The sequence below is a fragment of the Oratosquilla oratoria genome, chromosome 15, assembly GCF_046742065.1.
Source record: "Oratosquilla oratoria isolate Oo_2021 chromosome 15, ASM4674206v1, whole genome shotgun sequence".
In the NCBI taxonomy this organism is placed as follows: Eukaryota; Metazoa; Arthropoda; class Malacostraca; order Stomatopoda; family Squillidae; genus Oratosquilla; species Oratosquilla oratoria.
The window spans coordinates 13,876,645-13,890,817 of record NC_134791.1 but is presented as its reverse complement, the minus strand read 5'-3'; the positions used below and the strand labels follow the sequence as shown (position 1 = coordinate 13,890,817).

The 14,173-nt window shown below is 39.3% G+C and overlaps 1 protein-coding gene across 1 annotated transcript in view; it reads left to right on the top strand.

Moving 5' to 3' along the window:
- Positions 1-5,625: 5,625 nt before the first annotated feature.
- Positions 5,626-14,173, top strand: part of LOC143033000 (uncharacterized) — a 13,482-nt gene continuing 4,934 nt past the window's right edge. The window contains exons 1-3 of the mRNA XM_076198196.1: positions 5,626-5,782; positions 10,927-11,158; positions 12,093-12,183. Of these exons, the coding sequence (XP_076054311.1) occupies positions 10,931-11,158; positions 12,093-12,183 (319 nt within the window). The 5' untranslated portion in view covers positions 5,626-5,782; positions 10,927-10,930. The remainder of the gene's footprint in view (positions 5,783-10,926; positions 11,159-12,092; positions 12,184-14,173) is intronic.

Genomic DNA, 14,173 nt, shown 5'->3' with positions numbered 1-14,173 from the left:
AGGCTTTAGTCTGTATACGACTTGCAGATTAAAAAGTAAATAAGTAAATGACCAAATTTTGGTTATGCAAGGCGAAGGAGAGCACCGAGGCGCACAGAAGGAGAACCTGACGGCAACCTACAAAAAGAAGAGTCAAACGAGGAAAGGAAAGGGGAGAAGAATCTGCCCATACTTAAAAGACGTTCAAATCCTTCCCGGGCAGTCTATAAACGCTCCACTTCAAGGGCCTATTGGTGACGTCACGAATGAGATTATTCAAGTGATCTTCGATGGCGTTGATTTGCGTGAGGAGGAGGGGCAAGGGATGGGTAAAGAAGAAGTGAAGGGAGACAAGGAAGGAGAGAAGGCATCACAGTTGGGGAGAAATGTCGTGCAATGGGTGTCCTTTGCTATCACCGAAAATTAAATTATTGTCATTGATAGTCAAACTGATGAACAGTCTAGGTAAATAGACTGTAAGCGAAAGTTTCATTTCGCCATTACCCAGTTTCTCCATACTGTATCAGACCAAAGGAGAAGGTGGGGGTGGGTGGATGACGGGGTAATTGAAACTGTATGAGCTCATGCCCAGGCTGTCGAACAAGCGAAAATGAAGGGGATGATCTCAGGAGAAGAACGTATAGCCTAAGCACAAATTGAAACGCAGGCGACACAGGCGACGCAGCACAGAGCAAAGGTAAACTTCCTGTTGCTGAGTTGAAGAACAGTTTGAGCTCCTTTTTCACTTAAAATGGTAATCAAGTACATCTAGAAACAAATGAAGTGAGACAGATGTTCAAGCTGTCCTTCAGTTTAGTAACAGAAAGCATTTGCCCTGTGCTGCGTCGCCTGCGTCTCAGTTTGCGCTTAGGAGGCTGAGGCTCTTCCACGAGAGGGGTGCACAAGGGTGAACTGGCAGTATTCTTGGATGAGTGATGATGTTTGCATGCATGCATGCCTGTATGTATGTGTGTACGTATTTATGTATGTGTGAATGTATATATGTATGTATATATGTATGTATGTATATATGTATGTATGTATGTATGTATGTATGTATGTATATATGTATGTATGTATATATGTATGTATGTATGTATGTATGTATGTATGTATGTATGTATGTATGTATGTATGTATGAATATATGTATGTATGTATGTATGTATGTATGTATGTATGTATGTATGTATGTATGTATGTATGTATGCATGTATGAATATATGTATGTATGTATGTATGTATGTATGTATGTATGTATGTATGTATGTATGTATGTATGTATGTATGTATGTATGTATGTATGTATATATGAATATTTGTATGTAAGTATGTAAGCAGGTATCTAAGAATTTATTTTTGTATGTGCAGTCACGAACAAAAGTTTTGGACCATCCAGAGTTTTCATGATACATAATTCAAATTCTTTGTCTGACAACTTTTTTGTTATCTATTCAGAAAAATTACCCAACTGTGCGCTAAATGCAACATAGGAAAATACGTCACATCTTGCAAAAAAAAAGATCATGTTGATGATGTGAGAACTGTAGCAGGGGTCAAAATTTTTGTTCGTTCGTGACTGTGCATTCATTCAACAACAACAGACCTCAACGCTTTTTGCCCTTAGCCAAAACGAGTCGCATAAGATTTATGTTCATTTGTTTAACTATTTATTGTTTTTGGTTTATTTATGAATACCCTTTTTAGTTACTGAGAGTGTGTGTTCGATATGGCCTTTGGTGTTTTTAGAATTCCACACTGAATGGTTACAACTATCTTTCAGCTATTACTGGCGAATCGTAGGAAATAATTTTTAAGATAAAGAAAAATATTAACCATTTCTAATGATTGTGATGATATATAGGTAACAAGAAGTAACAGCAAATCAGAAGGTGGTTGATATGCTTTCCTACATAAAATGAAATAAGTGAAGTGAGAAATGAAAATAGCATACGATGGTCAACAACCAAATCTACGTTTAGGAATCTCGATTAGTCAGGGACTTGGTTCATATAAAAATAAACATAAGAAACCTGAAACAGGCAATGCAATAGTTGGAATAAAGAATGAAGTGACAGCAGATACGAAAGAATGTGATTGTTTAGTTTATGTACGTGATAAGCTGTGACTTTTGTAATAAACGGTACCAGTGCATGGAGGAATGTTTTCGACAATATTGTACATGACTGTAATGAATATACCAGCAAGAAAGACTAAATGAACCTTAGTGGAACTAAACAAAGAGTAGAGCTTACAAGAACTGATAAAGCTCATTTTTCAACGACTTAATGAATGACATCAAGATCTAAGTTGCAAGTAATCCTTGCGATCATAACTTTCAACAAATAATGTATTTAAGATAAATGAAAACACGAATAGAAAAGTGGAAACCAAGGGAAAAAATAACCCGAATGCGAGCAAGTTGAAAATAGAAATAAAGAACAAGCTGATAAGAAAAACGACCAACAAAGGTGAGCAATGTGGAAATTCAAATGGAAAGTGAAAATCATACTTTACAAGGTCACTTGACAGCTTTGATGGCAAAAACAAACTGGGAAAAGTTGAATACATACAAGCATGCGTACATATAGACACCTATTCATCCATCCATACATACATACATACATATATAAGTGTACGACAAGGCACTAGAAATGACCAATGAAATATAATTTTGCTGATACTACTTCTACTACTACTACTACTACTTCTACTACTACTACTACTTCTTTTCTTCTTCTTTTCTTCTTCTTTTCTTCTTCTTTTCTTCTTCCTTTCTTCTTCCTTTCTTCTTCCTTTCTTCTTCCTTTCTTCTTCCTTTCTTCTTCTTTTCTTCTTCCATTCTTCTTCCTTTCTTCTTCCTTTCTTCTTCTTTTCTTCTTCTTTTCCTCTTCTTTTCTTCTCCCTTTCTTCTTTCTTTCTTCTTCCTTTCTTCTTCCTTTCTTCTTTTCCTCTTCTTTTCTTCTTCTCCTTCTCTTCTTTTCATCCGGGCAGCGTTATTATTTTCCCGGCCAGATTTCTCCCTGGGTAATTCTCCTTTGTAGCCTGTTCCCTTCAAGCGTCAATTTCTCGGCTTCTGCCATTTTCGTGGCTGATCTTCCTGCATTTCAGCGCTATTCTTCCGGCCAGAGCTATTTCTCCAGCATTTTTCTTTTTTTCAAACCGAAGCTATTCTACCCAGACAGCTTAATTTTCTTTTCTGGGCTATTTTCACCAGCCACCGTAAATTTCTTGACAGAGCTATTCTTCCCGGAGGAACCACTTTTTTTTCAGAGCCAATTTCCTTGCCGATGGCGTATTTCTTTATCATCGCCTTTTTTCGCTAATTGAGATTTTTTTTCAAGCTTCTGACAGACAACTTTATCCAGATAAGGGAAAGATATCCACACGTACCTGTGCCCGCCTATTTTTCAGGACTTATATACCTATGTATAAATGTAATATTCAGATTCAGTAATCTATTGCAATAGGAATGTAGCCCTGCACTAGCTCAACAAGTGATTTATTGGCGTTAGAAGGTTCTGAGACCTCCCTCACGGAGATCTTGCTGAATTGCATGGCTAAGGTAACCATGATAAGCATGACTCAGTAGTTGGGGTCATACCATCCACAACACGAGACTGTTTCGCCACAGGCAATAAGAATACACGCTCATTCTGAACGGGACCCCCATCCATAACGATGGTTTCCACCTTGTATATAATATACATATTCTTATTTGCTTTATTGTATTTCATAACTTAAGTCAGAGGCTTTTCCATCACAGACTCTTAATATCAGTTCCCCTCTGGTAGCGTAATTGGAAGCGTGCTAGTTTCGCATTCGCTTAGTTTTGGGTTCGAATCCCACACTCCTCCACGATTCCCTGCAGTGACTATCACCCCCCCCCCCAACAGTTCCAAGCACATAAAGCAAAGGTGACGGCTTCGGCCACAGCTACTCAAGAGGGGGGTTCTCAAAGTGGTCGATATCGATCCCCAGGGGTCAATGAATAGCCAAGAGGTCGAAAGGGAGTCGATGAATAATAGCCAGGGGGGGGGGGAATGTTTACTGCTGGGGTCGAAGGGAGACCACCAAAATCTCCGGCTGGAAATTCTCGATAACAGTTTGTAAAAATATGAAGAATATCAGACAGCATTGGATTACATATATATAAATACACACACACACACACACACACACACACACACACACACACACACACACACACACACACACACACACACACACACACACACACACACACACATATATATATATATATATATATATATATAAATATATATATGTATAATATTTTCTTGAGCTCAAACAATAGGTCAATTTTTTCAGTAAATATTCAGAAATTTCAGCAGCGCTGGCAACACTACCTTCAACGAACCCCTGCCCCTCACTGTCTTTCGCAGCTCTACTGTCCGTGCAGGATGCATTCCGTACGACCTTGGCACCAGGGATTCTCACCTAACGAGAAATGAAAGAGTCACTTATCGAATAGAGTGGGCGCGCGCGTATCATCTTTGCTTTGAATGAAGAGCAAAAGAGAGGAATATCGTAATCAGAATAAATGTTAGAAAAAAAATCGAAGTTTCCTCATCATTTCGCCTTCCATTTCACTTTTAACATTTTTTATGACAACTATTAGCTTCCGCACGAAGTAGGGGGCTGACGGCTGAAGCGCTGAAGCCATTCTCCCTCCCCCCTGAACAAACAAGCAAGACCGGTCAAACTCGCGGCATTCGGTATACTCATGAGCCCTTCAGAGGTACGTACATCTGTAGTTTGCACAAAGGATAATTCAGCTCTATAACACTGCCATACTGGTTTTAAATTTATGAGCTGTCACCATCACATACTGATTTCAAGTGAATAATTCAATTTCGTTCAATTATCTAAGTATGTGGCCCAATTATTTTAAGTATGCGACCCAAAAGGCCCTCGAAGCAGCCTAGATTTGGCATTTATATATATGTATATATATATATATATATATATATATATATATATATATTTTATTTGACAATTCGAATTTCATGTTACCCTTTTTATCATACTACATGTCAACTGCTACTATTCATACTGACTTTGCCTTCTTTTAAGCTAAGCCTGGTCGATAGAAAAATTGAATCTTCATTGGACGGGTCGGCGAGTTTGAGAACCCCTAAGTATGTCTGTTATTACCTATAGTCATCGCAGTTCTCATCATAGAAGCCTCGTTTATTTAAGAGTTACTCTAATGTTTGTCAAAAAAACTAAACGAATATCGAGTAATGTAGGATGAAGCATCTACAATTTCAAGCGTTTTTTATAGTCATGCATTTAATAATTTTGCTTTCTTTTCATTATTAGAAAACGAAATTGAAAAGGGGTGACCATGCATTATCAAACGGTAGACAAATCGAATGCTCTTTCTCGTGTTTAATAAAACCTAAGATGAACACAGATTAGATCTAAATCATATTTGAATCATTTTATTCATTTCCTTATACATCGTGCTACATCGGGCTTAGATTTTCCGTTGCCGTTCGAACCAAAGACCGCGGCCGTGGAACCTCCTTCAGGATTCGAACAAAACCCGCCAAACACGTTCGTTCCTTCCTGACGGGTCTCCTCCCCCTTCCCCCTACCATCCCTCATCTGCCGAGTCATTTCAGTCTCTCCCGCACTCGGCTGCCGCCAGTCTCCTACGTTCCGCCTCACAAAACACACTGGGAACGGTGGCAGTGAGAGCCCTCTTGTTTCACAGGCCTGTGCCCGGACCCCCCTACCATCCGTAGTACCTGATCGAGTGCTGCCGACTTAATAAGGTGAGCAGGCAGGCTAGGCCACGGCCGGTTCGGGGATTGTAGGCGGAAACCACCGGAGGGTGGCGGACCCTTGACCTCCAAGAAGTTTTATTGATTTTTTTTTCAGCTGACGATAGAAAATGATTTACAACATTCCTTAACTAATCTTACTTAATATGCGCAGTAGACAATGAACGTGTTAATGCCTCTTATTCAGTTTCTTTTTTTTTTCTAATACCTGTAGAAGTCCTTTTTCGACCGCTGGAAATTAGTCCAATATTTTCCGCCTTCATCTAGAACTGAAGGTATAAAATACGTTAATTGTATGCTACTTTTATCTACCTGCTGGAAGAATTAGTACTATAGCTGAGGAAATCTTGATGCAACTGACGGAGGTGAACATTCCAAGAAAACGGAAACCCTTGATGCATTGCTTTTTTTTTTCCAGATATATGAAAAAAACGCCCAAATAACATTTCCCTTTCACCCAACACCCACATATATATATATATATATATATATATATATATATATATATATATGTGTGTGTGTGTGTGTGTGTGTGTGTGTGTGTGTGTGTGTGTGTGTGTGTGTGTGTGTGTGTGTGTGTGTGTGTGTGTGTGTGCGTGTGCGTCTGTGTGTATGTGTGTGCGTGTATGTGTGTACATCTGTGTTTGCGTGCGTGTGCGTCTGTTTGTGTGTGTGTGTGTGTGTGTGTGTGTGTGTGTGTGTGTGTGTGTGTGTGTGTGTGTGTGTGTGTGTGTGTGTGTGTGTGTGTGTGTGTGTGTGTGTGTGTGTGTGTGTGTGTGTGTGCGTGTGCGTCTGTGTGTATGTGTGTGCGTGTATGTATGTACATCTGTGTTTGCGTGCGTGTGCGTCTGTGTGTGTGTGTGTGTGTGTGTGTGTGTGTGTGTGTGTGTGTGTGTGTGTGTGTGTGTGTGTGTGTGTGTGTGTATGTGCGTGTGTGTGTGCGCATCTGTGTTTGCATGCTTGTGCGTCTGTGTGTGTGTGTGTGTGTGTGTGTGTGTGTGTGTGTGTGTGTGTGTGTGTGTGTGTGTGTGTGTGTGTGTGTGTGTGTGTGTGTGTGTGTGTGTGTGTGTGTGTGTGTGTGTGTGTGTGTGTGTGTGTGTGTGCGTGTGTGCGTGTGTATGTATGTATGTATATATGTATGTATTTATGTATGTATGTATGTATGTATGTATGTATGTATGTATGTATGTATGTATGTATGTATGTATGTATGTATGTATGTATGTATGTATGTATGTATGTATGTGCATGTGTGTGTATGTAATTCTCTTCAAAACCACTTCGCCATACTCCTCCATAACTCTTTATCTGTCCATAAACGAAGAGCTTTTAATTAATAAGAGGCTCTAAGCATCGTCATCACTGGATTTGCTCCTCATTATAATGTATTAGGAATAGCGATGTGCTCACTTGTTTGCAGAGGGAGTGCCAGCAGTGAGTCAGACAGAGAGTGAAAGTGCGCCATTCTACGAGGATAATTGTGTCGTTGCTCCCTTCCTTGCGAGCGCCAGGGAGTCGCCTAAAAACACAACAAGATTCCCTGAGGAAGGGTAAAGCGGCCCCCGATACGTAAGGGCACGACCCTTTTTGTGGGGTAGAGTGGTTTCCTTTCGGTTAAATCAAATCATCACATAGCAGCCGGAACAAACACTTAAAGTTATAACACTGGGGAATATGTTCTATCATACACATTATTTTTTTTTCTGTGTTTATTATATAGTTCAGATAATTGTTCAGAGGTTTTTAAGACACGTGATCATACATTCTGTTCAATCGTTTATAACTTCTTCTGTATCAAGTGGCCTTCTTCACTCTATTCTGGCAGTCGAAGGATTTCTGGCCTGACTTTTATTCCAGAATCTGTAGCCATTTTTCACATGAACGGTCGCGACATTGCAGTCGTAATAAGTCGCTACAAAAAATCAAAATCCTTCACAAAGATAAAAGAAAAAAATAGAATAACATCAGTAAGAGCTGTCCTCCGATCGAATGTCAGTGAAACCTTGACTCTGGGCATTCCTGGACTTGTACCTCCTCCAAACCTCATGAAACTTTCGTTTTGTTTTCTCTTGCGGCGGTGCCTCTCACCCACCCCCACCCTCACCCCCCTCCACTTCTTCCTGGATCTCCACCCTACCACGTTTCCTTCTTACGCTCTTCCCTACTCCTCGCCCCATCCTCCTCCTCCTCCTCCTCCTCCTCCTCCTCCTCCTACTCCTCCTCCTCCTCCTCCTCCTCCTCCTCCTCGCCTCTTCCGTACCTCTTCCATGCCGTCCCTGCTTTCCTCTTCTCCTCGTTCCCTCTGCTCCTCATCCCCTTCTCTCCACTTTCCTTCCTCTCCCTCTTTCCTGTCACCCCTCCCTCCCTCTTCTTCTTCTTCTTCACCTCTCTCCTCCTCCTTCACTCCTCTCTTCGTTCCCATCCTACTTTTCTTTCCTCTTCCTCCCTCCTATCTCTTCCCTTGTTCCCCTCCTCTCTTCTCCTCCAATCCTCCTTTCCCTACTTTTCCTCTTCCTCCCCTCCCCTCCTCTTCTCTTCTGTCCTCCTTTCCTCCTCACTTTCTTCTTGCCTTCACAAGCCTCTCTCTCTCTCCTTGTTTTCCTTCTCGTCCAATGCTGTTTTTCTCATGTTTGCAACGTCTACTCTCTTTTATGATATTTTATTTTCATTTATTCTTTACCATCCCTACTCTCTGCCTCCTCCTCCTACTCCTCCTCCTCCTACTCCATCTTCCCAGTTTCTCTTAGTTCAATAAGATTTTAGACATTTGGTATAGTATATCATGACGACAACATCACAGCCATTTAAGTTCTCTATGACCTTTAGTTAGGCTAGGTTAGGCGTTAGGTCAGGTTAGGTTAGATTAGGTTAGGTTAGGTTAGGTCAGGTCAGGTCAGGTCATGTTGGGTTAAGTTAGGTTAGGTCAAGTTAGGTTAGGATAGGTTAAGTAAGGTTACTGTACGTTAGGCTACATTGGGTTAAAATGCTGTAGGTATTGCTAGATGTTAGCTTGGACTTTCAAAATACCACCATGCTGGTGGTGAGATTGAACTTAGCGTATAAGGCAGCGGTGATATTGTCGAACGTGATGATATCGTCTTTCATGATCGAATTCGATTTTCTTCCTCCAATCGCACCCAAACCTAATCTGCGACGCCCAGGCAATTTTCCGTGCCCCCCCCACCCTTCCTTCTCTTTTTCCTACTTCACGTCGATCTATTCACTGGCCCATCACCAAGAAGTTCACCGAAGTCTTGATTTCTCATACTTCTAAAGAATTGTCGTTTAAAACTTTAGCTTTGTGATCATGATAGATTCCTGCTGTAATTGGAGCAACCAAGCAACTTGTAAAAAGAAGGGACATAATTCTTTATACTGTAACAATTATAATAATAGCGATAATAATAATAGTAACCAATGATAATGGTAATAATAATGATAACAATAATGATGACAATAATGCTAACAATGATAACAATAATGATAGTTATCTATGTACCAAAAGTCTTCTAGTTTATAATAGAGGTAGCCAGGAAAGGGATCTACCCACACACACCCAACACTCATTTGCTTCGGTTTCATCTTGGCTCATATATATACACACACACACACACATATATATATATATATATATATATATATATATATATATATACATATATATATACATATATATATATGCATATATACATATACATGTATATGTATAATATATATATGTATATATATATATATATATATATATATATATATATATGGTGTGTGTGTGTGTGTGTGTGTGCGTGTGTGTGTGTGCGTGTGTGTGTGTGTGTGTGTGTGCGTGTGTGTGCGTGTGCGCGTGCATGTGTGTGTGTGTATTTCCCATTCCAATTCCACCTTCGCCTTCATCATCCTCATAGAGAGCTCCCTTCAATCTACGCACTCTCCTATGTTACCGCTTAACAGCAGATTTACTCCTCGCCCTCGCCCCCTTCCCCACCACACTCTCAAACTTAAACTACCCCTCCCTTTCAACTTAGTTTCATTTAATTCTAACACATCCATCTTTCTTCTCACAAATAAACTGCCAACCTCTTCCCTTTTACTCTCATATGTAATAATAGTAAAAATAATGATAATAATAACAAGAGTAATGATAGTAATGATAGCAACAATATTAACAATAGTATGAATAATAAGTTATGATAATGATAAGATTAAGAATAAGAATAATAACAATAGTTATAATAGTAACCGATAATAATTTCGACGATGAGAAAACCAAAAATTATGATGACAACAATAACAGCAACAATATTAATGATGATTATAGTAATTTCATGTGTTCTTTATTTCGACGAAATATAAGTTGTTTGTATTTATCTTAATTATAACTATAGAAAGGACAAATGTATCTCTCTATCTATCTTTGTCCAGCTGCGTATTGGAGGGTTTTGATTCTTTGACGTGCAACAACTCGTCCGGGCCCAAGCGGCGCGGCCTGGCCTGGCCTGGCCTTGGCAACTTCCTTTGTATTCTCAGATCTGAATGCGGAACCTTGGACTGTGTTGTATCAATCTATGCCCATTGTTTTTGTTTCCTTTCTTACTTTTCTTCTTTCTCTTTTTCTTCTCCTTCTTTTCGTCTTTTCTTTTTTTTTGTTTTTGGCTACATTTTATTTTCTTTAGATTTCCTCATCCCTGTTCTTTTTGTTTTTCTGTTTCCCGTTAATTTTCGGCCTTTGAGTCGGTTTAATTCCTTCATCTTCTATCACTACTACTTATCCTTTCGCGTGAGACAAAATATGAAGCCCGGTTTTGCACTGTCACAACTGTTCGTATTGTTTTTTTTGTTTTTTTTTAGTTTTTATGTAGTTTAAAGTATAGCAATAGACAGTCTTCCATAAGTACTTCCAAGAAGTACTACCTGACGGGAACAAACGAGCTTTATTCTAAGGTTAAGTTCTGACAGAAGCTGTTTCTTTTATCCTAAGTATTAGGCAACTGCGGCAAGCAGCTGTTATGGTTGTTAACCCTCCCATAACGAGGCAAGATCAAGTCCAACTGAATACTGAGGGGGACATTGGAAATGTCTATATTCTTTGCTTGAGGGATCACAAATATACATTAGTAAAAACATGTGTTCTTCGTTTTCAGAACTATGGATTTTGGAGGGAGGAGTATGCCCTCCACTTTGGTCATCGAAAAAGGAACCCGACCCTTACTCTGTCTGCTCTTAGCCCTCTGTTGTTGGTCGAGTGGAAGCTTAGCTTTTCCGCAGAGCCCTTCCCTTCCAAACAATCGCAGGGTTCGGCAGATCATCTTTGAGGGGCAGCTGAATCGAACTAGGAACAACCCAACACACTCTTGCAGGATTGAAAATGGGGAGGTGAGACAGACACAAGATTTTCGTTTATTATTACTAACGCTCACGGAATAGCTGACACCTTAGAGTTCGTCGATACAGGAGGTACTTGGAGAGAGAATCCTCTTCCAGGGTTACCCATATGTAACAGGTCTTGTATGAAAGGCAAAACAAACCTCGGGTCATACCTTTACATTTACAGTGCCATACTCTTAGCTGGAACATTCATTTCTAGCGGGTGGAGGAATTCCTCATAAACATACAGGATACAATCGTAATGATACCGTGTACCATTAAGCATTTTGTAGATCTATACTGTCCTCCTGAATGTAATGTATAAGGTGGCATCGAAATGTCTCACTAGAAACTTTGTGGTGGGGTTATAAGACTACTTTGTCACAACCACTCAGCTAATCACGAACAAGGAGAAGAAAATGTTGGAGGTATCTACCGAAAAAGAACTGAGTCAGGGTTGTTGGTAGACGAGAAAGTATTAAAGGATTATGTTGTGGTGCCAACGGAGTGGTTGGAAGAGTTCGGGGCGTGATTGTGTTAGGAGAAAACAACGACGGAATATCCCATCACCATCTGGTAGAAGGGAGATTGAAAGTGGACATTAGGTGGAGTAGTACGAGAAAGAAGTGAGGTGCAGAGGTGCTGAAAGTGAACAAGTTTAGTTAGAAAAGGAAACAGGTTGAATACCAGATGAAACTGAAATATGCATGATATGTGAGAGGAGATTAACGGAAGTAGGAAAAAATAAGGAGGAAGATTAATGTACAAAAGTGATGTATGGGATGAGGAGGGGGGGAGGGAACAGAGGGGTGGACAGTGAATGGCGGAATAAAGAAGTGAATGTGGAAGTGGCAGATCATTTCCCCTGCACGAATAACAATATTACTCAATTGCTGTATATTTCTTCGCCTTTATCTCATAATTGGTCACCGTGATACTGCAGGTCTTCGTACCGAGTCGGTCCAGGTGCTATCCGTTGCTGGAGCAGGGGCCATGTGCCAATGGCGACCTAGTACACCTCGACTTGCAGACCGGTGAGTCAAAGCCATGAGGCGTCTTTCTTTCTTGAGTTCGTAGACCAGCGATCTAAATATATTCTGAATTATATTCATGGAGTACTGCGCATTATTGTTGGTGGTTTTAGATTCGTTACTCTTATTTCTAACACGGAACTTTGTCCAAGAATAGTGGAAGGTGTTCTTGTAATTATGAAAATAACTTAACAGGGTGGAGGTTTTGTCCACAACTATTAATCAAAGGATTACAAAGGATTGCAAAGGCGGAGCATGCCGACAGGAGACCTTTTGGTCCATATTTAGGTCGGATGCGAAAAAACATAATGATAATACATTAATAAATAAAAACTATAATAATGTAAATAACAAATAAAGTACATAAATAAATGCATAGGTATAGTTAAACAGATTCATATGTTTCAGTCGATTTTCATATGATTTATTTTTGATATTTGGAATTAGTTTTGTGGCTTGCCGTTGTACTTTTTCCAGTCTGTCAATATCTTTAATGAGATTCGGTGACCATACGGAAACAGCATATTCCAAATGTGGACGAACTAACGATTTATATAACTTGTTAATGAGTGATGGACTTTTGAAGTCAAAAGATCGCGCAATCAGTCCTAGAATCTTATTTGCTTTCTCAGAGGCTGAAATACATTGCTTGGATGATTTGAAGTCGTTACTGATAATTACGCCAAGAATTTTTTCACTACTCACTTTTGTTAACGAATTTGCAAATAACTTGTAATCGCACTTACTGTTATTTTTACCTATGTGCATTACCTTACATTTACTTGTGAATTTCATTAGCCACTTTTCAGACCATTGCTGTAATTTATCTAAATCGTCATGAATATCTAGTTAGTTTAAGTGATCATTTGACATTCCGCACAGACAGTTTTGTATCATCAGCAAATTTGGAAACAGTAGATTTTAGCCCATGGTCTATATCATGAATAGAAGTGGTCCAAGAACGGAACCCTGAGGAACTTCACTTGTAACATTTGGGGGACGTCTGTCCTTAAAAGGATTGTAAGTATGAATCATCTTAGCATATTTTGAAAGATTTCCCACATCTGATCTACAGGTCTTTCGCTTAATTTTGCCTTCCAATCTGTAAGCTAAAACTCATGACGTAGTCCTATTAACTGAGCTTTACTGAAATCGGGTATTTTAGAAACACAAGTATCTATTCTAAAAAGAATTAGGAGTTTGAATCTAACTAAGTTGTGATCGCTATTTGCAGCAGTTTCACCGACTTCTACATCAGTAACCATGCTTTCGCGGCTAGTGATCAATAGATCGAGTAAGTTTCCATATCTTGTGGGCTCTTTTACATGCTGAATTAAGTAATTGTCACCAAGAAAATCAACAAAGCGACTACCTATATGGCCATGTTCAAGGGTCATCCAATCAATGTCAGTAAAATTGAAATCACCCATTATCAATAAATCCCGGTTGCAGAAACTAGACAGTTCTTGAAATAACAGTTTGTCGTCTGCTAATGATAATGTCTTTGGGCTATATATTACACCTACATTCATTTTTTGTTCATTTGTTTGGGTTCACTCAACCCACAAACTATCATATGCATCCTGTTTCACTTTCTCTAAAACGCAAGCATGGACATTGTTTTTATCGTACAACAGAACACCCCCACCTTTCTTGTGGTTTCTATCCTGATGAAAGTGTTTAAATCCCGCAATATTAAATTCAGCTTCGAACTCTGTACCATTTAACCATGTCTCGGTTATTCCTATCATATCGATATTTTTGCTTTTGACATACGCCTGTATTTCTTGAAATTTGATCCAAATAATACGAGCATTAAAGTACATGGTTTTAAGAAACTCGTGATCATTTCTTTTTGACACATTTTGAGTTTCAATACCATGTCTTACATTATAATATTGTTTTTTATTAACACCTTGCTCTATATTATTATTTGGTCCTTCATTGACATTCAATGCCTCATCAACATTTCTCCCATCAAAATTAACATTTC